This window comes from Carcharodon carcharias, chromosome 19, assembly GCF_017639515.1.
Source record: "Carcharodon carcharias isolate sCarCar2 chromosome 19, sCarCar2.pri, whole genome shotgun sequence".
Lineage (NCBI taxonomy): Eukaryota > Metazoa > Chordata > Chondrichthyes > Lamniformes > Lamnidae > Carcharodon > Carcharodon carcharias.
This window is the reverse complement of record NC_054485.1, coordinates 265,369-293,202: the sequence shown is the minus strand read 5'-3', so window position 1 is coordinate 293,202 and position 27,834 is coordinate 265,369. Positions and strand designations below refer to the sequence as shown.

Sequence of the window (27,834 nt, the reverse complement as noted above, 5' to 3'; positions counted from 1 at the left end):
TCCTACCCCTGCTGCAGTTGAGCTGATGTATGAATCCATGAGAGGACTTTCAAATATGGCTGATTCTTCATTGATGAGCTCCACATTTCTCCTTTTAAACAGCTGGGAAAGAATACTTTGCATCAAATCTCAGGACTTTCTAATAATGCACATTTTTCCATAAAAGAATCAGTTTATGAAGGATCAACATCAGAAAAATAAGTTGCTGACTTTCTATAATGTGGATCTCTTTTGTTATCCAAGGGTGAGAAGGTAAGTAAAAGGATGGGGCAATTTTTCCAAGAATGATGGCATAACAGTTTTAGGGAGCAACTCAAGGGTGTCTCAATTATCATGTGCAAAGTTCTTCAATTCAATTTTATAAATAAATTTTAGGGAAGAACAATGCCAATTTTAAACAGTTTAATAATCAGTTTAAAAAATGGTGGTTTTTACTGAATAATATTGAACACTAAATTTCCAACCATGACCACCTGGATTTCTTGTAATCAATGAAGTTACATCCACATAGTTCCATATCACATTTTAAGGCATCCTCAAATGCTTTAGAAGCAAGCGATTTCAAAAGGCACCAGTCACTGATAAGTATGCAAAAACTGCAGTCAACTTGCTGACAAGGTTTCACAAACAGAAAACGAATGAATGATCACTAGAGTATGTAGCTAGATTATTCTTCAAGCTTTCTTTTGGATGGTAGAGGGAGGAAAGCTAAACTAGCTATGGAGTCTAAATGAGCAACCTGGGATTGCAACAAAATAGCAAATCAAACTTGAGCCCAGTGAGAAATTGACCAGGGCCCAATTCGTCAGTAGTGCTGAGATTGATTTGTTATACTTGTGAAATAATTGTAAATGAAATGACCTAAACTAAACAAGGTGGTATACCTGTTGTTCTCGCTTTTGTTTCCTTAGTTGAATTCCTTCTTCCTCCCTTCTCCTACGCATCTCCTCAGGATTTAATGCTTTGTTCTTGTAACGATTCATTCTATAGTTTTCTTTTGCTGGACTAGCCGTGGTTTCTATAGAGAAAAGTTAACGTTTAAACCATGAAATCCATCACAATTCAATACTGGCTTTGCCAAACACAAGTTAGAATGCCACTGCTGTGCTCCCAATTCTCTAGCGGCAAATTCACACTGCTATTTGTTGGAAAAATAATTAGAATACATCACAAGTGAACACAGAGGCAATAAACAAAAATTGCAATTACATACTACCGTTAATGCAGTAAAACATCCCAAGGTGCTGCACAGGAGCAATATCAAACAAAAAGTGGCACTGAGCCACCTAAGGAGATATTAGGCCAGATGACCAAAAGCTTGATCAAGGAGGTAAACTTTGAGGAGTGTCTGTAAAGAGGAACACTGTCCTCACAAGCTGCTGCTCCCATCTCCAACCTCATTTTCCTTAGTCTCCGATGACATTGAACTCATCGCCTCTTAAATGGATGCCTATATCTTTTCCATAATTCCATGTTTGAACCCCAGTCAAGGTTTCTGCCCCTGCCACAGCAATGAAATGGCCCTTTACAAACTCAGAAGTTATCTAGCCAATGGATCTCACTGTAATAACAGGAAAGGCAAAAGGAATTAAGTATTCTCTCTTGAAAGAGTTTACCGCAAAATGTACAGTAGGAAAAGGGTGGACTTTATGCAACACTTCAGCTTACATTAAATCATAAATAGAATACAGTTAATAAAACAAATTAGTTAACAAAATAAGCACTGTAAATTTAAATTCAGTGGCTCAGACTTCACTATAAAATAATGTTACTTGGGATGGGAGGGGCAGAGAGAAAAATGAAAGAAACGTGAGAGAAAGAAATACCATTTTGCAGCAGTCAAAAAAGAAAGAATTGATCTGAAAGAGGCCTTCAATAAAGGTTAAAAGTAGAGAGCAATGTTAATCTCAAACACAATAGAACCAATGAGGGGAATGCTTAACAAATCCCATCAAGGATTAAAGTTGAAGTTGGAAAATAAATCTCTGCACAGCTGTTAAGAGTTTGACATTTACTCCTGCTGAAATGGTGTCAATATTTTTTAAAGATTCCTCAAAAAAAATTAACAGTATAAGGAGTTGAGAGAGGATGGAAATGGACCCAGCGTTTTTTTAAAAAATCACCAGTGGAGATTTCCTTGGAATTAAGGACTCTTCTCTATGTTATACTTTCTATCAGTAGAATGCTGTAAACAAGAACTTAATATTCAATGATGAATTGATTTTGATTCAGATCTTCAAAATTCATCCAAATGTCACTATATAACTGATATTCAGTTTGCCTGGGTGCGCCCGACACCACCCTAAATCTTGATAAGTAATTAACCAAATGCTAAAACACATTTTAATTAGCAAAACATGCTGACTAAATCACACTGTGAACAATGCTGATTTATGCAATGCTCCATCCACTTATGTATTTTGATAGCTTTAGAGCATGTCCCTGCTTAATATCAACTTAAAATTAACAATTGATTAAAGATTTTGAAGTTTTCTGTCCCACTGTATACTGTTGCTTGAAACTCAACAGTACAGATTAATGTAGAACAAAAGAACATAAAAACCTAAGAAAGAGGAGTAGGCCATTTGGCCCCTCGAGCCTACACCATCATTCAACAAAATCAGAGGTCTACAGCACAGAAAAAGGCCCTTCGGCACATCGACTCTGCGCTGGCCAAATAAGTACCTAACTATTCTAATCCCATTTTCCAGCACGAGGCCCATAGCCCTGTATGCCATGGCATCGCAAGTGCACATTCAAATACTTCTTAAATGTTATGAGGGTATCTGCCTCCACCACCCTTTCAGGCAGTGAGTTCCAGATTCCCACCACCCTCTGGGTGAAAAAATTCTTCCTCACATCCCCTCTAAGCCTCCTGTCCTTTAGCTTAAATCTATGCCCCCTGGTTACTGATCCCTCCACCAAGGGGAAAAGTTCCTTCCTGTCTACCCTATCTATGCCCCTCATAATTTTATACACCTCAATCATGTCCCCCCTCAATCTCCTCTGCTCCAAGGAAAATAACCCCAGTCTATCCAATCTCTCATCGTAACTAAAAAAGGTTATTGACAATATATAATGGCAACATGAAAGATTTTATATTATGAGGAGGATAGTTTCAAAGACATATGGAACAATAGAATCTACATCTTAAAAAGAGAGAAACATATATATGAGAATGAAAGGCGATGTGCCAGAAGGTCATGTAAGATCTATCAGGAGTATTTGAATAGCCTAATGAAGCCTCCAGCACTGGTACATAAGTCTGCTGTCTAATAAAAGTGAATCTGGAGAAGAGCCATTTCGAATTCCACTGTCCAGGGTATTGTGTTAATTTGCTGAGTTTGTTTGTTTTAGATCTAAAATCTGTTTCTGGACCGTTGCCTTAAAGGGGTTGTAACGGGGGGGGGGGTCAGGTTAATTAGGAATTTTAGGAGTTATTATAATAGTAATTGTAGTCTTACGTATGTGCTTGAAATATTTTATCTTAATAAATATTTTAATTTAATTTTTTAAATCTTTAAAGATGTTGGTGGACTTATTACTTCTGAATTCAGTGCACACATCTCATAATAAATATAAATTGCAAAACTGTTGTGATAACGCGACTAAGTTTCCCTCATGGATTTGGTCCGCCTGGCATACATCATCTGCCACGTCATAACACTAAGAGTGTTTCACTAAGAAGTGAAAGTAGGGATGGTAATAGAAGAGAGATTAGGATGGGTAAAGAGAAAATTTAAAAGACAACAGAAGTGGAAATAGACTCGGGTCTGGTAGCCAAAACGTGTATGCAAATAGACGCAAATTAGGATATGTAAAAACATGATAGTAAATAGGCATAGGAAATAGATAGTGATAACATGACGAGTTAAAATCAGAGGTCCCATGGTGGAATTATGACAACTTAAGAAAGGTGGAATCACATGAAACATTAACGGGTGTTGTCCGAATGTAGTGACAGGTGAAATGATTTACGTCCAGAAATTATTTAAATTATCCAAAATAATCCAAAACAATATAGATGAGTTGGTGGAGTGGGTGGTAAAATGGCAGATGGATTTTAACATAGAGAAGTGTGAGGTCATACATTTAGGGAGGTTGAACAGATACAGGGATTACACAATAAACGGGAATATACTAAGAGGGTAGATGAAGTGAGAGATCTGGGCGTACAAGTACACAGGTCCCTGAAGGCAGCAGTTCAAGAAGACAAGGTTATAAAGAAGGCATATGGAATGCTCTCCTTCACTGGCAGAGGTATAGAATATAAAAGTAAGGATATAATGTTGGAATTGTATAAAACACTGTTGAGGCCACAACTGAAGTATTGTGTGCAGTTCTGGTCACCACATTGCAGGAAGGATGTAATAGCTCTGGAGAGAGTGCAGAGGAGGTTTACAAGAATGTTGCCAGGGTTAGAAAAGTGTAGTGAAGAGGAGAGATTGGATAGGGCGGGGTTATTTTCCTTAGAACAAAGAAGGCTGAGAGGTGGCTTGATTGAGGTGTACAAAATTATGAGGGGACTAGATAGAGTGGACAGGATAAAATTGTTTCCCTTGGTGGAGGATTTTAGAACCAGGGGACATAGATTCAAGATAAGTGCCAGGTGTAGGGGGCCCATGAGGAAGAACTTTTTTACGCAGAGGGTAGTGGGTGTCGGGAATTCGCTGCCCAAGTTGATGGTGGAGGCAGAAACACTAAACTCTTTTAAAAAGTCCCCACCAAAGTTAAACTGTCTGGCCCGAAGTTTCTCAGCTTTTCTTTACATCCTTTTTGAACAAAGGTATAGCGTTTGCAATTCTCCAGTCCTCTGGCACTACCCAAGTCTAAGTGAAAAATTATGGCCAGTGTCTCTCCAATTTTCATTCATTTCACTTAGCCTCCTTGGATGATCTCATCCAGTCCTGGTATCTTAATTTTAAGCACAGACAGCTTTTCCAATAGCACTTCCTTAACAATTTTAAATCCTTCAACTACCTCCTCTTTCACATGACCTGCACTGCATCCATGTTTACCAAGGAAGAAGATACTAAATATTAATTTAACATCTCAGTCACACCCCCTGCTTCCATTTGCAAGTCCCCTTTTTGGTCCCTAATCGGTCCTATTGCTTTGACCACTCTTTTATGATTTATATGGCTATAGAAGACTTTTGGATTCCCTTTTCTTAGCTGGTAGTCTCACATGCTTTTTCACTTCCCTTCTAAATGTTCTATATTTAGCTGTGCTAAGGCAGTGCCCGAGTCAGGTGATGTTACAGAGATGGAATTAGGTGCTCTTTGCAATTGCACAGCAAGTTTAACTCATGGTTAAGTAATGTCACCAAGGTTGCAAATACTGGTTCAGCCTCAAACAGCTACCAGAGAGAAGGATGAAGTCGGTAGCGAAGAAACCAAGCTTCTAGTGTGAACCAAAGACAATGGCTTCAGTCTTTTAAATATGTGATTGCAGGAAATTTTTGCTCATCCAGTTCTTGATGTCAGGCAATCTGATAATTCAGCAACAGTGGAAGAATTGAGAGAAACGATGGTGAGTTAGAACTAGATGTTGTAACTACGTGTGAAAAGTGACGTCATGTTTTCAGATGATGTTGCCAAGGGACAGCATGTAGATGAGAAATAGGAGATGCGGTCCAAGGATAGATCCTTGGGGACATCAGATGCACTAGCTGTGGAGAAAGTGGGAAGAGAAGACACCACAGGTGATGTTGTGGCTATGATTAGATAGAAAGGAATGCAACCAGACGAGTGCAGTCCCACCCTGCTGGACAATTTTTAAAGTTAATTCATGGGATGTGAGCATCACTGGCTCGACCAGCATTTATTGCCCATCTCTAATTGCCGTTGTGGTGGTGGTAAGCTACTTTCTTAAACCGCTGCAGTCCATGTGCTGTAGATACACCTACAGTCTGTTGGGGAGTGAGATCCAGGCCTCTTAGAGATCACCTGACCTATATGATACTTGAGTTGTTTGTGTTGAACTGCAAAGCACTTTACTTAATGAAAAACTGGAAGACAAAAAAAGGCAGTCACATGGGAGAGGGGGAAAAAATAAGGCAGTTTTATTGGAGGCCATACTGAGGAAAATACCTTAACTGGCTCCCTCTCTCTACTTGCCTAAAATTCTGTGTGGCTATCAACCTGTAGCCAGAGAACCCTCATCTGAGTGTGTCTAGCCTGCATTTGGATCTGCAAAGCTGAGACCAGTGGCAAGAACACCCAGGCATCCACCTGCACATGAAAATACTCCAGGTCAATAGCATCAAGACCCTGCGGACTTTATCCTTAATTTTATAACACCCATCCTCCAAAGCCCATCGCTGCAGAGACATTCTATTTGTCCTTTGTTTGTCTGTGTGTGTGGCTGTGCGCGCGCTGGGGGAATTCTTTAGGAGGAGATAGATAGCTATACTTCCCGACTACAAATGTGCGTTAACCAGTACTTGCAACTTAAAAGCAGTTTTGTTTTAAAATAAATTAAATTCTGAGTTTTTGAAAGAAGCCTGGTCAGAATCTCTTTTCTTCTGGGTACTAGAGGTAAAAGGGACACTTTTGGTGAAAAAGTTAAACATTTAAATTAATGGTACGGTCTGCGGAGTAGTGGGGCTTGATAATTCGAACACTCCCCGCATCACGGTCATAACAGGAGTTTCAGCCATTAATTGAGATAGGTGTGGATGAGTAATGTCACAGAAGTAGATGGCCTATGTGATAGACATAATGTGGAGTTGGAAGCTCAGCTCAGGATCAAGTGGAAAAAGAGGTTGCAAACAGTCTAAGAATCGATGGCAATGATATTTTAAAAATTCTTTCATGAGATGTGAGCATCACTGGCTAGGCCAGCATTTATTGCCCATCCCTAATTTCCCTCGAGGTGGTGGTTATGCGCTGCCTTCTTGAACCGCTGCAGTCCATATGGTGTAGGTACATCCATAGTGCTGTTAGGGAGGGAGTTCCAGGACTTTGACCTAGTGACCGTGAAGAAACGGCGATATATTTCCAAGTCAAGATGGTGGGTGGTTTGGAGGGGAACTTGGCAGGCAGTGGTGTTCCCGTGCACCTGCTGCCTTTGTCCTTCTGGGTGGTGGAGATCATGGGTTTGAAAGGTATGGTGTTTGCGACGGAGATCAAAGATGGTCGCATCTTTTGCCCCTAGCTGAGGGAAATTGTGAATCATTGCAAAAAGATCTGCATTTAGCCTCAACTATTCAGCGCCTTCATTAACGGCTTAGATGATGAGACAGGATGACAACCACCCAAATTTACTGGATGACGCAAAGACAAGCAACATTGTAAGCATTGTAGAAAGAGGCATAAATTACAGAGACAAAGCGAATTGGCAAGAATATGGCAAATGGATTTCAAAGTAGGCAAACATGAGGTCATCCACTTTAGACATTAAAAGGACAGAAAGGGTACTTTCTAAATGCTGAAAAGCCAGGAACGCTGGAGGTCCAAAGAGACATGGATGTCCAAGTACACAGGTCATTAAAATGTCATTAACGGTACAGAAAATAATCACAAAAGTTAATGGAATCCTAGCCTTTATATCTGAAGGTCTAGGACACAAAGGGGTAAAAATCATGCTTCAGATATTCAAAGCCCTGGTCAGGGTACATACACCTAAAGTATTGTGAACAGTCCTGGGTGTCACACCTTAGGAAGGACATATTGGCCTTGGAGGGAGTGCAGTGTAGATGTATCAGAATGATATCTATATTCCAAGGTTTAAATTATAAGAAATTACATAAATTAGAGTCTTTTTCCTTGAAATTTAGGAAGTTAATGGATGATTTATTTGAACGTGCAAAATATTAAGGTCAACAGGTGTAGTAGGTTGAGAGAAACTATTTCTGCTGGCTGGGGAGTCTAGGACTAGGGGGCATAGCCAAAAAATTAGAGCCAGACCTTTCAGAACCAAAATTAGGAAACACATCTTCATTCAAAGGGTGATAGAAGTTATGGAGTTCTCTTCCACAAACAGCAATTGATGCTCAGTCAATTGCTAATTTTAACACAGAGATTGATAGACTTTCACTAACCAAAGGTATCAAGGGATATGGGGCAAAAGAGGGTGTATGGAGTTAGACTGCAGATCAGCCATGATATCACTGAAGGGCAGAACAAGTTCGAGGGTAAATGGCCTACTCCTGTTCCTATCCAACACTGCATTTTGAACAACCAATTTGGCAAGAAAGAGGCAGTGGAGGGATTGAGAGACTGAGAGATAAGTGTCATCAGCTTATATGTGGAAATAAGTGGCATATCAATAGATGACGGAAGAGAAACTGATCAAACAGGTAAAAACAGAATCAACTATGGGAGGTTCCAATGAGCTGGACAACACAGGAGAGGCACTGGAGGAGGAAGATGTGACTGATCAAGATGTGATTCAAAGACTATAGAGGTAAAGATATACATCAGTAAACAAATACACACTCAAACAGCAAGTGAATGAGCAGATAAACTGTTTGTCATGGTTTTGGTTGCGAAACCTGTAGACTAAATTAAGGTTTTTCATATGAATCACATTGATCCCTACTGCAACTGCAGGTTGTTAGTTGCCACTAAAGCTGTATTACTTATGTCCTGCATTTAATTTGTGCTGGAATTCTCCTGTATTTCAAAGTATATAGTTAAATGATTTTAAAAAGTGCAATGCAACTCAGGGACTGAAACCAGACTAATTAGGAAATTTCCTTTGATCTCCATTTCTTTAGCTCAAGTGCCATTATATTAGAATAAGACTATCAAATCCTAGTGAATGTGAAAAGACTGAATTTTAATTTATCTACAATTTCTATGTAAGGTCAACAAATCTCATTTCATCACATTATTCATATAAAATAAAGCACAGCAAAAGTAATGAGGTACTAATTTCAGAAAAGAAAAATTACACCAGGAATTAGATGAAAAATGGACAAGGTGCTTCAGGTTCCATCCCAATCAATTGGATCGTAAATTAATGAAAGACGCATTAAAAAGCAGTTAAACCATGACTATCTATGCCAGAATGCATTAAAATTTAACATTCCGAACAAGATTCCCTCATTTCCAGTATCCAAGTTGTCTTTGCTGGTCGTACATACATATATGAAAAGCAAATACCTTTCAGATATTGTTCTCATTCCTTTTAAGATCCAATTATGTATACTGAAAAGTTAGTGTCCTGCTTCTACTTCCTGCAGTAATCTTGAGATTTTGAGAAACATTCTGCAGATTTTAAAACCCCAAACCAGGCAGCAACTAAGCTCAACTTCCTGATTCATCTAGTCCTTTCTTTAAGTAAGTGCTTTCCAATCTTGATCAAATTAGGGTTTCTGGTTATCTAGGTTGGTTTAGATTTATGTGAAGCTACACATGAAGTTACATAGAAAGCAAAGAAATAGCATTTAGTCTACCCAGGTCACTGACCGCAGTATATTCTCTGGAATATGTTTCGGATAGATAGTCTTTACACCAATGCCATAGTTGTTCTCACATTCTAAATGTTAAAGGTTTATACTGTATCCTATACAAGGTCAATTGTCATCATTTACCCTTTAATCCTTTTCAGAAATGCTGTATCATGACTTCTTAAGCTAATCTGAATTAGGGTTATGTCAAAATTATATAAAAACCAAAAACTGTGGATGCTGGAAATCCAAAACAAAAACAGAATTACCTGGAAAAACTCAGCAGGTCTGGCAGCATTGGCAGAGAAGAAAAGAGTTGACGTTTCGAGTCCTCATGATCCTTCTGATTTGTTGAAGGGTCATGAGGACTCGAAACGTCAACTCTTTTCTTCTCCACCGATGCTGCCAGACCAGTTGAGTTTTTCCAGGTAATTCTGTTTTTGTTATGTCAAAATTAGTTCATTGCAGGCATTCTCACAGAATTGTTACAGAACAGGAGGTCATTGAGCACATCATGTCTGCACTGGCTCTCCGAATGAGTAATTCACAGTGCCATTCCCCCGCCTTCTCCCTGTAATCGTACATATTCTTCCTTTTCAGGTAATAATCCAATTCCCTCTTGAATGCCTCAATTGAACCTGCCTCCACCAAGCTGTCAGGCAGCGCGTTCCAGATCTTAACCGCTTGCTGCATGAATAAAGTTTCTCCCCATGCAACCATTGCTTGTTTTTGCCAATTACCTTGAATCTGTGCCCTCTGGCTCTCAATCCTTCCACCAATGGGAACAGTTTTTCCCAATCCACTCTGTCCAGATCCCTCATGATTTTGAATACCTCTATCAAAACTAATTATGCTAAAGATATGTGCAGCTTTTGAAAGCAGCAATGGTTTATCCAGAAAGTAATCTGATCACAGAGAGGTTAGAGTTTGTGATAAAGATTCTATTCAAATACTGCCAAAGGCAGAAGGAAAAGTTTATGCAATCAAATGTACAAGTGTATAAAGCATTTACACATCCCTTATCTACCAGCAGATTTACCCAGCATTGTTATATAATGCATTTGTGTTAATACACTGGTTTCACAAATATAAGAGTTAGAAAATAATCCCTCCTCCTGGTTGTGACAAATTATTCAGGCACTAATAATATTGCCATTGGGCACATATTACTGTCCCTTCATCACTGGATCAAAATCTGAGAACTCCCTACCAAGCAGTATTTTTGGTGTGCCTCAAGTACATGACTGCAGCAGTTCAAGAAGAAGGATCACCACCTCCCTGTTAAGGACAACTCAGGATGGGCAATAAATTCCAGCCTTCCCAACGATGCCCACTCCTGAAGACTGTTATAAAAATTGTCAGTATGATCAAGTAGATATAAGAGATTCCATGGCACGTTTTCCCAAAGAAGAGAAGCAAATTCTTCTGGTATCCTGGCCAACATGCATTCCTCAACCAACATCAAAAAAACAGGTTAACTGCTCGCTCATCCATCTCAAGGATCTTACTGTGTGAATTGGCTGCTTGCATTTACCTACATAATAGAGATACACATTAAAAGCAACTGATTGGCCATGAAGGGCTTTGTGAGGTCATGAAGGCATAAACAATGCTAAACGAATGCAAGTTTTTTCTTTAATGAACTAGATCATTACATCTTCCTCCCAATGTCCTTTACGATGTGATTGATCTAAAGAAATCATTGGCTGATGAAGCTACACAAATATGATTCCAATTTTCTTTTTAACAATTTACATTTTCAGTCAACCAAGTCCCACTTTCATCTATTCAAGCTGATTAAGTAATCAGTTACCATGCTATAGCAACAACCCAAGTCCAGTGAGGTCTACATCACTTCAGTGATGTAATTTGATCACACTTTTGCAAAAAAGATGCTAGGCCACAGTATTAACGATCCTAAAAAGCCTTCCACATTTAAATTTGCTATGGTCATTTAAAACTTAAATATACCAAATATTACTAATAAAATGGATTAACTTTTAAATTACTGAGCATCACAATTCACTGAAAATCAAGTTATCTTTTAAATCTGTCTTTAACCATGTCAATGTCAGTCATGAAACAAAATACTGGTTTTCAATAAAAGGAAGAGCTACTAAGCAGTTTGCAAATATTCAACTCTCATAGCCATTGTGACTCATCTACAAGGAAGCTGACCACATCAAGTATGTCGTAGCCATGTAAAAATTGGGTTAATGAACTCAATCACAAAGTTTCAACCTTTCAGCCTTGCATCCCTTAATATATAAAAGTCCATTCCAGAATACCCTGAAATAATAGATTTAACATTACGCTATGTGAGACACCTACAGCTTGAATAAATAACTGTGAAGGAACTATCCAAACTCTTGATTAGATAAAGAAACTTAAACCTAAAATCATTCCCAGAATTGAAATCTAATACTTTCCACTACAGAAAGATAGTCAATACCCAAGTTGCTTGTTCCAAGATATATAAATTATGTTTCCCTACAAATGCTGTACCATTCTTGAATCACTTATCTGAGCTGGGTGATGTTAAATTGCCAAACACTTTTCCTAAAAATGTTATGTCAAAAGCAAGTACAATTTAGAAAGTTCTAGGGGTTATTCTTAAAGTAATGTCGCTCATACTGGGGAGTTGAAGTAAATAAGCTATATAACTATCTGGTTGTTCATGTTTTTCCTCTCCCCTTAGGATGATTTCTGAGACAAAAGTGAAATACGAATATGTGTTATTGATCTGCGATTTTTTAAAATACTTTTTGATGTGTGAATTTTTAAAATTTATTCATTCATAGGATGTGGGCGTCGTCAGCTGGACCAGCATTTATTGCCCATCCCTAGTTGCCCTTGAGAAGGCCAAGAAATTGGGCATTTATGAAGATGACAGTGTAGAACTGATATGCAGGAAACATTAGGTTAGATTGGCAGAAAGGCCACTTTATGTGGAGGAAGATGTAATGTCACTAGTCCAACAATCCAAGGGGCCCAGGCGAATGCTCTGGGGACACTGGTTCAAATCTCGCCACAGCAATTGGTAGAATTAAAAGCTTGTCTAATGGTGACCACGAAACCATTGTTGATTGTTGTAAAACCCATCTGCTCCACTAATGCCCTTTAGAGAAGGAGATCTGCTATCTTTACCTGGTCTGGCCTTTATGACACTCCAGACACATAAATGCCCTCTGAAATGGCCGAGCAAGCCACTCAGTTGCATCAAACCGCTACAAAGTCCGACAGGGACAAAATCAGATGGACACCCGTCACTGACCTAGACACTAGAAATGACAACGGCACACCCAGCCCTGTCGAGCCTGCAAGGTCCTCCTTACTAACATCAATGTCCATCATCATGAGTGGCTCGTTGGCACCATTACTGAATGAGCTGGCCAAGTCCTGAAGGATATAGCTTTCTTATTTTATTTATTCAGGGGTTGTGGGCTTCGCTGGCTGGGTCAGCATTTATTGCCCATCACTAATTGCCCATGAGAAGGTCGTGGTGAGCTGCCTTTTTGAACCACTGCGGTCCATGTAGTGTGGGTACACCCACAGTGCTGTTAGAGAGGGAGTTCCAGGATTTAGACCTAGCGACAGTGAAGGAACGGTGATATATTTCCAAGTCAGGATGGTGAGTGACTTGGAGGGGAACTTCCAGGTGGTGGTGTTCCCATCTATCTGCTGCCTTTGCCCTTCTAGATGGTATTGGATGTGGGTTTGGAAGGTGCTGTCTAAGGAGTCTTGGTGAATTCCTGCAGTGCATCTTGTAGATGGTACACACTGCTGCTACTGTGCGTCAGTGGTGATGGAGGGAGTGAATGTGGATGCGATGCCAGTCAAGCGGGCTCTTTGTCCTGGGTGATGTCAAGCTTCTTGGGTGTTGGAGCTACGCTCACCCAGGCAAGTGGGGAGTATTCCATCACACTCCTGACAGGATTCCTAGCCTCTGACCTGCTCTTGTAGCCACAATATTTATATGGCTAGTCCAGTTCAGTTTCTGGTCAATGATAATCCACACAATGTTGACAGAGGGGGAATTCAGTGATGGTAATGGCATTGAAATCAAGGGGCGATGGTTGGATTCTCTCTTGTTGGAGATGGTCATTGCCTGGCACTTGTGTGGTGCCAATGTTATTTGCCACTTGTCAGCCCTAGCCTGGATATTGTCCAGGTCTTGTTGCATTTGGACATGGGCTGCTTCAGTATCTGATGAGTCGCGAATGGTGTAGAAAATTATGCAATCATCAGCGAACACCCTCATTTCTTACCTTACGAAGGAAGGAAGTTCATTGATGAAGCAGCTGAAAATGGTTGGGCCAAGGACACTACTCTGAGGAACTCTTGCATGATCTGCTGGAACCGAGATGACTGATCTTCAACAATCACAACCATCTTCCCGTGTGTTAGGTGTGACTCCAACCAATGGGCAGTTTTCCCCCTGATTCCCACTGACTCCAGTTTTGCTAGAGCTCCTTGATGCTACACTCGGTGAAATGCGGCCTTGATGTCAAGGGCAGTCACTCTCACTTCATCTCGGGAGTTCAGCTCTTTTGTCCATGTTTGAACCAAGGCTGTAATGAGGTCAGGTGCTGAGTGGCCCTGGCAGAACCCACACTGGGCATCAGTGAGCAGGTTACTGCTAAGCAAGTGCCGCTTGATAGCACTGTTGATGACCCCTTCCATTATATTACTGATGGTTGAGAGTAGATTTATCGGGCGGCAAATGGCCGGGTTGGACTTGTCCTGTTCTTGTGTGTACAGGACCTACCTGGGCTGCTAGACTTGATTTGACAGGTGATAAGGGAGCCAACAAACTAACTGTCCCAAATGCATCTGTCCATAGGTAGGAGTGTCTACCACATGATGGAGGATCCCCACCATCATGTTGTATGGTACTACCACCATACTAAATGAGATAGGTTTTCCAACTGATCTAGCAACTCAAAATTGGGCATCCGTGAAGCACTATGGGCTATCAGCAGCAGAATTGCACACAACCAAAACCTGTAATCTCATGGCCCAACACATTCTACACTCTACCATTACCATCAAGCTAAGGGATCAACCCTGGTTCAATGAAGAGTGGGAACACCCCTGCCTGCAAGTTCCCCTTCAAACGACACACCATCCTGACTTGGAACTATATCGCTGTTTCTTCATTGTCGCTGGGTCAAAATCCTGGAACTCCCTCCCTAATAGCTCTACGGGTCTACCTGCACCACATGGACTGCAGCAGTTTAAGAAGGCAGCTCACCACCACATTCTCAAAGGCAATTAGGGAGGTGCAACAAATGATAGCTGAGCACGGCTGCTATTGTGCACCGAACAAAAAAAACAAATTGTAAAGCAATATTATTGCAAGATGAAGTAGTGCTAAATTAAAGTTGAAAACTTACAATTAAATTAATTTAATACGAGGCTGTCAAAGTTACTCATGTCATCGGGACTATTTAATGCATTAACTTGGCAGGGGTGTGGGAACCAGGAGGTAATGCAAGAGAGGGATATCAAGGTGCAAAGAATATTGGGTGAGACAGGTAGCCCTAAAGTTCAAAACAGTAAGGTATTAGGCATGTTCAACATTAGAGGAAATGTAATAAAGTTTAAACGAGGGTTACAGTGCATGTATGTGGATGTCAGAACTGTGTTAAAACAGACTAGTGTGACGTAGATGCAAATTGCCATGTTGAAACATAATGTGGCAATGAGAGAGACTGGGCTCAATAAGGGCAGGGCCAGATAACAAATATTTCTGAACACAAGGTGTTCAGGAAAGATGAGCCAACTTGCTTCCATGCCCCACCCAACCAAGCTCAGCCCCCACCCATCCCACCTCTGCCCCTCTCCCAACAACAACCTTCCCAACACAACCCTGCCCCAAACAACCGGCCCTCACCTCCGCCTCTACCCCAATCAACCCGTCCCTGCGTCTCTCCTCCCCCCTATACTCACCCCATCCTCTCTCCTCCCTACTATCCTCACCCCCTCTCTACCCATCAACCCCTTTCCTCACACCCTCCCGTACCCCACTATCCTCAAACCCTCCCTATCATCAATGCCTCCCCCACTAACATCAACCCCTATCCTCACACCCTCCCCTGCCCCCTATCCTCAAACCCTCCCCTCCCCCCTATCCGCACCCCAACCCCTCCCCACTATCCTCACCTCCTCCTTATCCTCACCCCTTCCCTCTCACCCCATCCTCACCCCACCCTCCATCCTCACCCCTTCCGTTCCCCCTCCCTATCCTCTCCCCCTCCCCCATCCCCTCTCCATGCCCTCTCCCCCTCCCATCCTCGCCCCATCTCCTCTATCCTCCTCAATCCCCTCTCCCCCTCCCCTCTCCCTTCTCCCTCCATCAACTCTATACCTCCGCCATCACCTCTATCCCTCTGCCATCTCCTCTACACCTTACCCCTCCGCCATTTCCTCCCCGGCTCTCCCTCCACTGATTTCCTCTCCACCTGCCCCCATATCCTCAACACCTCCCCCACCCCCCATCTCCTCTCCCCTTCCCCACCCCCATCTCCTCTCCCCGCCCCCACCTCCTCTCCCCCTCCCCATCTCTTCTCCCCCTCCCTCAACCCCCAACTCCTCTCCCCCTTCCACACTCCCCTTCTCCTCACCCACTCCCCCACCCCATCTCCTCTCCCTCACCCCTCCATCTCCTCACCCCTTCCGCCACCCCACCATCTCCTCACCCCCACCCCTCCATCTCCTCACCCCCACCCCTCCATCTCCTCACCCCTTCCGCCACCCCTCCATCTCCTCACCGTCACCCCTCCATCTCCTCACCCCCACCCCTCCATCTCCTCACCCCCACCCCTCCATCTCCTCACCCCCTCCGTCATCCCTCCATCTCCTCACCCCCACCACCTCCATCTCCTCACCCCCACCTCCTCCATCTCCCCACCCCCTCCCCATCTCCCCACCCCCTCCCCATCTCCCCACCCCCTCCCCATCTCCCCACCCCCTGCCCATCTCCTCAACCCCTGCCCATCAACTCCCATCCCCTTCCCCCTCCCCCACACTCACATCTCCTCTCCCCCTACCCCAACCCCCATCTCCTCTCCCCCTCCCCCTCACATGTCCTCACCCACTCCCTACACCTCACACCACCTCCCCATCATCTCACTCCCCCACCCCCAGCCCCCATCTCCTCTCCCCCTCCCACCAATCCATTCTCCCCCATTCCCCACCCCCCATCACCTCTCCGCCCTAGCCCACCCCACATCTCCTCACTCCCTCTCCCACGCCCCCATCTCCTCTCCCCCAACCCCCATCTCCTCTCCCCCTCCCCCACCCCCCATCACCTCTGCCACCTCCCCCACCCCCCACCTCCTCTTCCCCCTCCCCCACGCCCATCTCTTCTCCCCCTCCCTCAACCCCCAACTCCTCTCCCCCTTCCACACTCCCCTTCTCCTCACCCACTCCCCCACCCCATCACTTCACACACCCACCCCACCCCCATCACCTCACAACCCCTCTCCCACCATCTCCCACCCCCTCCCCCCCACCCTCCATCTCCTCACCCCCTCCCCTCCATCTCCTCACCCCCTCCACCACCCCTCCATCTCCTCACCCCCTCCGCCATCCCTCCATCTCCTCAACCCCTCCCCTCCATCTCCCCAGCCCCTCCCCATCTCCCCAGCCCCTCCCCATCTCCCCAGCCCCTCCCCATCTCCCCAGCCCCTCCCCATCTCCCCAGCCCCTCCCCATCTCCCCAGCCCCTCCCCATCTCCCCAGCCCCTCCCCATCTCCCCAGCCCCTCCCCATCTCCCCAGCCCCTCCCCATCTCCCCAGCCCCTCCCCATCTCCCCAGCCCCTCCCCATCTCCCCAGCCCCTCCCCATCTCCCCAGCCCCTCCCCATCTCCCCAGCCCCTCCCCATCTCCTCCCCATCTCCCCATCTCCCCAGCCCCTCCCCATCTCCCCAGCCCCTCCCCATCTCCTCACCCCCATCTCCTCTCCCCCTCCCCCACCCCCTTCTCCTCTCCATCCCCCACACCCATCCCCCCATCTCCTCGCCCCCTCCCCGATCTCAACTCCCCCACCACCACATCTCCTCTCCACCTCCCCCACCACCCATCTCCTCTCCCCCTACCCCCATTTTCTCTCTCACTCCCCACCCCCATCTCAACTCCCCCACCCCCATCTCCTCTCCCCACCCCCACCCCCATCTCCTCTCCCCCATTCCCCAAACCCCCATCTCCTCAACCCCATTCCCCCATCTCATCACGCCCTCCCTCATCCCCCTCCCCCACCCCCCATCTCCTCATCCCCTCCCCCACCCGCATCTCCTCACCCCCAGCTCCTCATCCCCTCACCCACCCCATCTCCTCACCCCTTCCCCCACACCCCCATTTCTTCACCCCCTCACCCACCCCTCCATCACCACCCCCCATCACCTCACACCCCCTCCCCCACCACCTAACACCCCCTCCCCCACCCTCATTTCCTCTCCCCTCCCCCCATCTCCTCTCCCCCACTCCCACCCACCCATCTCCTCACCCCCCATCTCCTCTACCCCCATCTCCTCACGCCCTCCCCCCCCTCCCCATCTCCTCACTCCCTCCCCCACCTCCCCATCTCCTCACCCCCTCCCCCACGCCTCCATCACCTCACCCCCACCCCCACACCCCATTTCCTCACCCCATCCCCCCATCTCCTCTCCCCATACCCAATCTCCCCACCCCCTCCCCATCTCCTCTCTCCCTCCCCCACCCCCCATCTCCTCCCCCCCTCCCCCAACCCCCATCTCCTCTACCCTTCCCCACCCCCCATCTCTCCTCCCCCTCCCTCAACACCCAACTCCTCTCCCCCTTCCACATTCCCCTTCTGCTCACCCACTCCCCCACCCCATCACCTCACACACTCACCCCACCCCCATCACCTCACAACCCCTCTCCCAAAATCTCCTACCCCCTCCCCCACCCATCTCCTCCGCCACCCCTCCATCTCCTCACCCCCTCCGCCACCCCTCCATCTCCCCACCCCCACCCTTCCATCTCCTCAACCCCTCCCCTCCATCTCCTCAACCCCTCCCCTCCATCTCCTCAACCCCTCCCCTCCATCTCCTCAACCCCTCCCCTCCATCTCCTCAACCCCTCCCCTCCATCTCCTCAACCCCTCCCCTCCATCTCCTCAACCCCTCCCCTCCATCTCCTCAACCCCTCCCCTCCATCTCCTCAACCCCTCCCCTCCATCTCCTCAACCCCTCCCCATCTCCACAACCCCTCCCCATCTCCACAACCCCTCCCCATCTCCACAACCCCTCCCCATCTCCACAACCCCTCCCCATCTCCTCAACCCCACCTCCTCACCCCTCCCCCACCGCCTCTCCTCCCATCCCCTTCTCCCTCCACCACCCCACATCCCCTCTCCACTTCCCCCACACTCACATCTCCTCTCCCCCTGCCTCAACCCCCATCTCCTCTCCCCCTCCCCCTCACATGTCCTCACCCACACCCTACACCTCACACCATCAACCCATCACCTCACCCCCCACCCCCCATCTCCTCTCCCCTCCCACCCATCTATTCTCCCCCATTCCCCAACCCCCATCACCTCTCCCCCCTAGCCCACCCCGCATCTCCTCACCCCCTCCCCCATCTCCTCTCCCCCTCCCCCATTTCGTCTCCCCCTCCCCCACACCCCCATCTCCTCACCCCCTCCCCCAGCCCCCCAATCTCCTCACCTCCTCCCCATCACCTCTCCCCCATTCCCCACCATCACCTCTCCCCCCTCCCCATCACCTCTGCCCCCTCCCCGACCCACCATCACCCCTGCCCCCACCCCTCATCACCTCTCCCCCACCCTCCATCTCCTCACCCCCTCGCCCAAATCTCCCCACCCCCTCCCCGGCCCCCCATCTCCTCTCCCCTCCCCCATCTCCTCACCCACATTCACCACCAACATCACCTCACCCCCTATCTCCTCAGCCGCTCCCCTCGCCCCCAACCCCTCCCCCTCTCCTCGCCCCCAACCCCTTCCCCCCAACCCCTCCCCCTTTCCTCACCCCTCCCCCTCCCCCTCTCCTCGCCCCCGACCCCTCCCGCTCTCCTCGCCCCCGACCCCTCCCCCCTCCTCGCCCCGACCCCTCCCCCTCTCCTCAACCCCAACGCCTCCCCCTCTCCTCATCCCCAATACGTCCCCATCTCCTCACCCCCAATGCCTCCCCCTCTCCTCATCCCCAATACGTCCCCATCTCCTCACCCCCAACCCCTCCCCCTCTCCTCACCCACTCCCCCCTCCTCACCCTCAACACCTCCCCCTCTCCTCACCGCCAACCCCTATCCTCACCGCCGACCCCTTCCCCCTCTCCTCAACGCCGACCCCTCCCCCTTTCCGCACCGCCGACCCCTCACCCTCTCCTCACCGCCGACCCCTCCCCCTCTCCTCACCGCCGACCCCTCTCCCGCTCCTCACCGCCGACCCCTCCCCCGCTCCTCGCCCCCAAGCCCGCCCCCTCTCCTCGCCCCCAAGCCCGCCCCCTCTCCTCGCCCCCGACCCCGCTCCTCGCCCCCCGACCCCGCCCCCGACCCCTCCCCCTCTCCTCGCCCCCGACCAGTCCCCCTCTCCTCGCCCCCGACCCCTCCCCCTCCCCCTCCTCGCCCCCGACCCCTCCCCCTCTCCTCGCCCCCGACGCCTCCCCCTCTCCTCACCCCCGACGCCTCCCCACCTCCTCACCCCGACGCCTCCCCCTCTCCTCACCCCCGACGCCTCCCCCTCTCCACACCCACTCCCCCTCTCCTCACCGCCAACCCCTCTCCTCACCGCCAACCCCTCTCCTCACCCCCAACCCCTCTCCTCACCCCCAACCCCTCTCCTCACCCCCAACCCCTCTCCTCACCCCCAACCCCTCTCCTCACCCCCAACCCCTCTCCTCACCCCCAACCCCTCCCCATCTCCTCACCCCTCCCCCTCCCCATCTCCTCCCCCCCTCCCCATCTCCTCACCCCCTCCCCATCTCCTCAACTCCTCCCCCTCCCCATCTCCACAACCCCTCCCCCTCCCCATCTCCACAACCCCTCCCCCTCCCCATCTCCTCACCCCATCCCCCTCCCCATCTCCTCACCCCATCCCCCTCCCCATCTCCTCACCCCATCCCCATCTCCTAACCCCCTCCCCCTCCCCATCTCCGCACCCCCACCCCTCCCCATCTCCTCACCCCCTCCCCATCTCCTCACCCCCAACCCCTCCCCATCTCCTCACCCCCACCCCCTCCCCATCTCCCCACCCCCTCCCCATCTCCCCACCCCCTCCCCCTCCCCATCTCCCCACCCCCTCCCCCTCTCCTCACCCGCACCCCCACATCTCCCCTTCTCCTCACCCCCTCCCCATCTCCTCGCCCCCTCCCCATCTCCTCAGCCCCCTCCCCATCTCCTCGCCCCCTCCCCATCTCCTCGCCCCCTCCCCATCTCCTCAGCCCCGCCACCTCCCCCTCTTCTCAGCCCCGCCACCTCCCCCTCTTCTCAGCCCCGCCACCTCCCCCTCTTCTCAGCCCCGCCACCTCCCCCTCTTCTCAGCCCCGCCACCTCCCCATCTCCTCAGCCCCTGCCCCTCCGCATCTCCTCACCCCAGCCAACTGCCTCTCCCCGTCTCCTCAACCCGCCCCTCCCAGTTTCCTCACCCCAGCCCCCTCCCCGTCTCCTCAGACTCACCACCTCCCCTCCCGATCTCCTCTCCCCCTCCCCCTGCCCATCTCCTCTCCCCCTCCCCCTGCCCATCTCCTCTCCCCCTCCCCCTGCCCATCTCCTCTCCCCCTCTCCCTGCCCATCTCCTCTCCCCCTCCCCCTGCCCATCTCCTCTCCCCCTCCCCCTGCCCATCTCCTCTCCCCCTCCCCCTGCCCATCTCCTCATCTCCTCACCCCCTCCCCATCTCCTCATCGCCTCACCCCCTCCCCATCTCCTCATCTCCTCACCCCCTCCCCATCTCCTCATCTCCTCACCCCCTCCCCATCTCCCCATCTCCACACCCCCTCCCCATTTCCCCACCCGCATCCCCACCCCATCTCCCCTTCTCCTCACCCCCTCCCCATCACCACCCCATCTCCTCAAACCCGCCCCTCCCCAGCTTCTCCCCCCCTCCCCCTCTCCTCACCCTCACCCCCTCCCCATTTCCTCACTCCCTCCCCCATTTCATCTCCGCCCTCTCCCCATCTCCTCACCCGCGACCCCTCCCCATCTCCCCGCCCTGCCCCCTCCCCACCTCCTCACCCCCGCCACCTCCCCACCTCCGCGCCCTCCCCACCTCCTCACCCCCGCCCCCTCCCCACCTCCTCACCCCCGCCCCCTCCCCGTCTCCTCACCCCCGCCCCATCCCCGCCTCCTCACCGCCGCCCCATCCCCGCCTCCTCACCCCCGCCCCCTCACCGTCTCCTCACCCCCACCCCGGCCCTCTCCCCATCTCCTCGCCCCCTCCCCCTCCCCATCTCCTCGCCCCCTCCCCCTCCCCATCTCCTCGCCCCCTCCCCCTCCCCATCTCCTCGCCCCCTCCCTCTCCCCATCTCCTCACCCCTTCCCCCTCCCCATCTCCTCGCCCCCTCCCCCTCCCCATCTCCTCGCCCCCTCCCGCTCCCCATCTCCTCGCCCCTTCCCCCTCCCCATCTCCTCGCCCCCTCCCCTCGCCCCCTCCCCCTCTCCACCTCCTCGCCCCCTCCCCACCTCCTCATCCCTGCCCCCTCCCCACCTCCTCACTCCCTCCCCATCACCCCCTCCCCATCTCCTCACACCCTCCCTCCATCATCTCCTCACCCCCCCACTCATCTCATCACCCACTCCCCCCCTCACCCCCTCCCCAACCCCATCTCCTCAACCCCTCCCCAACCCCATCTCCTCACCCCCTCCCCAACCCCATCTCCTCACCCCCTCCCCAACCCCATCTCCTCACCCCCTCCCCAACCCCATCTCCTCACCCCCTCCCCAACCCCATCTCCTCACCCCCTCCCCACCCCCATCTCCTCACCCCCTCCCCATCCCCATCTCCTCTCTCCCTGCTCATCCCCATCTCCTCCCCCCCTGCCCATCCCCATCTCCTCCCCCCCCTGCCCATCCCCATCTCCTCTCCCCCTGCCCATCCCCATCTCCTCTCCCCCTGCCCATCCCCATCTCCTCTCCCCCTCCCCATCCCCATCTCCTCACCCCCTCCCCATCCCCATCTCCTCACCCCCTCCCCATCCCCATCTCCTCACGCCCTCCCCATCCCCACACCCCTGCCCATCCCCATCTCCTCACCCCCTGCCCATCCCCATCTCCTCTCCCCCTGCCCATCCCCATCTCCTCTCCCCCTGCCCATCCCCATCTCCTCTCCCCCTGCCCATCCCCATCTCCTCTCCCCCTGCCCATCCCCATCTCCTCTCCCCCTGCCCATCCCCATCTCCTCTCCCCCTGCCCATCCCCATCTCCTCACCCCCTCCCCAACCCCATCTCCTCACCCCCTCCCCAACCCCATCTCCTCACCCCCTCCCCAACCCCATCTCCTCTCCCCCTGCCCATCCCCATCTCCTCTCCCCCTGCCCATCCCCATCTCCTCACCCCCCTCCCCACCTCCTCACCCCCCTCCCCATCCCCATCTCCTCACCCCCTCCCCATCCCCATCTCCTCTCCCCCTGCTCATCCCCATCTCCTCCCACCCTGCCCATCCCCATCTCCTCTCCCCCTGCCCATCCCCATCTCCTCTCCCCCTGCCCATCCCCATCTCCTCACCCCCTCCCCATCCCCATCTCCTCACCCCCTCCCCATCCCCATCTCCTCTCCCCCTGCCCATCCCCATCTCCTCTCCCCCTGCCCATCCCCATCTCCTCTCCCCCTGCCCATCCCCATCTCCTCTCCCCCTGCCCATCCCCATCTCCTCTCCCCCTGCCCATCCCCATCTCCTCTCCCCCTGCCCATCCCCATCTCCTCTCCCCCTGCCCATCCCCATCTCCTCTCCCCCTGCCCATCCCCATCTCCTCTCCCCCTGCCCATCCCCATCTCCTCTCCCCCTGCCCATCCCCATCTCCTCTCCCCCTGCCCATCCCCATCTCCTCTCCCCCTGCCCATCCCCATCTCCTCTCCCCCTGCCCATCCCCATCTCCTCTCCCCCTGCCCATCCCCATCTCCTCTCCCCCTGCCCATCCCCATCTCCTCTCCCCCTGCCCATCCCCATCTCCTCTCCCCCTGCCCATCCCCATCTCCTCTCCCCCTGCCCATCCCCATCTCCTCTCCCCCTGCCCATCCCCATCTCCTCTCCCCCTGCCCATCCCCATCTCCTCTCCCCCTGCCCATCCCCATCTCCTCTCCCCCTCCCCATCCCCATCTCCTCACCCCCTCCCCATCCCCATCTCCTCAGCCCATCCCCATCTCCTCTCCCCCTGCCCATCCCCATCTCCTCTCCCCCTGCCCATCCCCATCTCCTCTCCCCCTGCCCATCCCCATCTCCTCTCCCCCTGCCCATCCCCATCTCCCTCTCCCCCTGCCCATCTCCTCTCCCCTCCCCCTGCCCATCTCCTCTCCCCCTCCCCCTGCCCATCTCCTCTCCCCCTCCCCCTGCCCATCTCCTCTCCCCCTCCCCCTGCCCATCCCTCTCCCCCTCCCCCTGCCCATCCCTCTCCCCTCCCCCTCCCCATCTCCCCATCTCCTCACCCCCTCCCCAACTCCCCACCCCCTCCCCATCTCCTCACCCCCTCCCCATCTCCTCACCCCCTCCCCATCTCCTCACCCCCTCCCCATCTCCTCACCCCCTCCCCATCTCCTCACCCCCTCCCCATCTCCTCACCCCCTCCCCATCTCCTCACCCCCTCCCCATCTCCTCACCCCCTCCCCATCTCCTCACCCCCTCCCCATCTCCTCACCCCCTCCCCATCTCCTCACCCCCTCCCCATCTCCTCACCCCCTCCCCATCTCATCTCCTCACCCCCTCCCCATCTCCTCATCTCCTCACCCCCTCCCCATCTCCTCATCTCCTCACCCCCTCCCCATCTCCTCATCTCCTCACCCCCTCCCCATCTCCTCATCACCTCACCCCCTCCCCATCTCCCCATCTCCACACCCCCTCCCCATTTCCCCACCCGCATCCCCACCCCATCTCCCCTTCTCTTCACCCCCTCCCCATCACCACCCCATCTCCTCAAACCCGCCCCTCCCCAGCTTCTCCCCCCCTCCCCCTCTCCTCACCCTCACCCTCTCCCCATCTCCTCACTCCCTCCCCCATCACCTCATCCCCGCCCTCTCCCCATCTCCTCACCCGCGACCCCTCCCCATCTCCCCGCCCTGCCCCCTCCCCACCTCCTCACCGCCGCCCCCTCCCCACCTCCGCGCCCTCCCCACCTCCTCACCCCCGCCCCCTCCCCACCTCCTCACCCCCGCCCCCTCCCCGTCTCCTCACCCCCGCCCCCTCCCCGTCTCCTCACCCCCGCCCCCTCCCCGTCTCCTCACCCCCGCCCCCTCCCCGTCTCCTCACCCCCGCCCCCTCCCCGTCTCCTCACCCCCGCCCCCTCACCGTCTCCTCACCCCCACCCCGGCCCTCTCCCCATCTCCTCGCCCCCTCCCCCTCCCCCTCCCCATCTCCTCGCCCCCTCCCTCTCCCCATCTCCTCGCCCCTTCCCCCTCCCCATCTCCTCGCCCCTTCCCCCTCCCCATCTCCTCGCCCCCTCCCCACCCCTCACCCCCTCCCCCTCTCCACCTCCTCGCCCCCTCCCCACCTCCTCATCCCTGCCCCCTCCCCACCGCCTCACTCCCTCCCCATCACCCTCTCCCCATCTCCTCACACCCTCCCCCCATCATCTCCTCACCCCCCCACTCATCTCATCACCCCCTCCCCAACCCCATCTCCTCAACCCCTCCCCAACCCCATCTCCTCACCCCCTCCCCAACCCCATCTCCTCACCCCCTCCCCAACCCCATCTCCTCACCCCCTCCCCAACCCCATCTCCTCACCCCCTCCCCAACCCCATCTCCTCACCCCCCTCCCCAACCCCATCTCCTCACCCCCTCCCCAACCCCATCTCCTCACCCCCTCCCCAACCCCATCTCCTCACCCCCTCCCCAACCCCATCTCCTCACCCCCTCCCCAACCCCATCTCCTCACCCCCTCCCCACCTCCTCACCCCCCTCCCCATCCCCATCTCCTCACCCCCGCCCCATCCCCATCTCCTCTCCCCCTGCCCATCCCCATCTCCTCCCCCCCTGCCCATCCCCATCTCCTCTCCCCCTGCCCATCCCCATCTCCTCACCCCCTCCCCAACCCCATCTCCTCACCCCCTCCCCCTCCCCATCTCCTCACCCCCTGCCCATCCCCATCTCCTCTCCCCCTGCCCATCCCCATCTCCTCTCCCCCTGCCCATCCCCATCTCCTCTCCCCCTGCCCATCCCCATCTCCTCTCCCCCTGCCCATCCCCATCTCCTCTCCCCCTGCCCATCCCCATCTCCTCTCCCCCTGCCCATCCCCATCTCCTCTCCCCCTGCCCATCCCCATCTCCTCTCCCCCTGCCCATCCCCATCTCCTCTCCCCCTGCCCATCTCCTCTCCCCCTCCCCCTGCCCATCTCCTCTCCCCCTCCCCCTGCCCATCTCCTCTCCCCCTCCCCCTGCCCATCCCCTCTCCCCCTCCCCCTGCCCATCTCCTCACCCCCTCCCCCTCCCCATCACCCCATCTCCCCACCCCCTCCCCAACTCCCCACCCCCTCCCCATCTCCTCACCCCCTCCCCATCTCCTCACCAACTCCCCATCTTCTCACCCCCTCCCCATCTTCTCACCCCCTCCCCATCTCCTCACCCCCTCCCCATCTGCTCACCCCCTCCCCCTCTGCTCACCCCCTCCCCATCTGCTCACCCCCTCCCCATCTCCCCATCTGCTCACCCCCTCCCCATCTCCTCATCTCCTCACCCCCTCCCCATCTCCTCATCACCTCACCCCCTCCCCATCTCCCCATCTCCACACCCCCTCCCCATTTCCCCACCCGCATCCCCACCCCATCTCCCCTTCTCCTCACCTCCTCCCCATCACCACCCCATCTCCTCAAACCCGCCCCTCCCCAGCTTCTCCCCCCCTCCCCCTCTCCTCACCCTTACCCTCTCCCCATCTCCTCACTCCCTCCCCCATGTCCTCATCCCCGCCCTCTCCCCATCTCCTCACTCGCGACCCCTCCCCATCTCCCCGCCCTGCCCCCTCCCCACCTCCGCCCCCTCCCCACCTCCGCGCCCTCCCCACCTCCTCACCCCCGCCCCCTCCCCACCTCCTCACCCCCGCCCCCTCCCCGTCTCCTCACCCCCGCCCCCTCCCCGTCTCCTCACCCCCGCCCCCTCCCCGTCTCCTCACCCCCGCCCCCTCACCGTCTCCTCACCCCCACCCCGGCCCTCTCCCCATCTCCTCGCCCCCTCCCCCTCCCCATCTCCTCGCCCCCTCCCCCTCCCCATCTCCTCGCCCCTTCCCCCTCCCCATCTCCTCGCCCCCTCCCCCTCCCCATCTCCTCGCCCCTCCCCCTCGCCCCCTCCCCCACTCCACCTCCTCGCCCCCTCCCCACCTCCTCATCCCTGCCCCCTCCCCACCGCCTCACTCCCTCCCCATCACCCTCTCCCCATCTCCTCACACGCTCCCCCCATCATCTCCTCACCCCCCCACTCATCTCATCACCCCCTCCCCAACCCCATCTCCTCAACCCCTCCCCAACCCCATCTCCTCACCCCCTCCCCAACCCCATCTCCTCACCCCCTCCCCAACCCCATCTCCTCACCCCCTCCCCAACCCCATCTCCTCACCCCCTCCCCAACCCCATCTCCTCACCCCCTCCCCAACCCCATCTCCTCACCCCCTCCCCAACCCCATCTCCTCACCCCCTCCCCATCCCCATCTCCTCACCCCCTCCCCATCCCCATCTCCTCACCCCCTCCCCATCCCCATCTCCTCACTCCCTCCCCATCCCCATCTCCTCACCCCCTCCCCACCTCCTCACCCCCTCCCCATCCCCATACCCCCTCCCCACCTCCTCACCCCCTCCCCATCCCCATCTCCTCACCCCCTCCCCATCCCCATCTCCTCTCCCCCTGCTCATCCCCATCTCCTCCCCCCCTGCCCATCCCCATCTCCTCTCCCCCTGCCCATCCCCATCTCCTCTCCCCCTCCCCATCCCCATCTCCTCACCCCCTCCCCATCCCCATCTCCTCTCCCCCTGCCCATCCCCATCTCCTCTCCCCCTGCCCATCCCCATCTCCTCTCCCCCTGCCCATCCCCATCTCCTCTCCCCCTGCCCATCCCCATCTCCTCTCCCCCTGCCCATCCCCATCTCCTCTCCCCCTGCCCATCCCCATCTCCTCTCCCCCTGCCCATCCCCATCTCCTCTCCCCCTGCCCATCCCCATCTCCTCTCCCCCTGCCCATCCCCATCTCCTCTCCCCCTGCCCATCCCCATCTCCTCTCCCCCTGCCCATCCCCATCTCCTCTCCCCCTGCCCATCCCCATC

The 27,834-nt window shown here is 53.2% G+C and overlaps 1 protein-coding gene across 2 annotated transcripts in view; it reads right to left on the bottom strand.

Moving 5' to 3' along the window:
* The window catches only part of LOC121291470 (importin subunit alpha-7), a 154,844-nt gene that overhangs the window by 83,929 nt on the left and 43,081 nt on the right, over window positions 1-27,834 (bottom strand). For both annotated transcript variants that reach the window (XM_041212696.1, XM_041212697.1), the window contains exons 2-3: window positions 885-1,018; window positions 7-102 (exon numbers count right to left, since the gene is read on the bottom strand). In XM_041212696.1, the coding sequence (XP_041068630.1) occupies window positions 7-102; window positions 885-1,018 (230 nt within the window). The remainder of the gene's footprint in view (window positions 1-6; window positions 103-884; window positions 1,019-27,834) is intronic.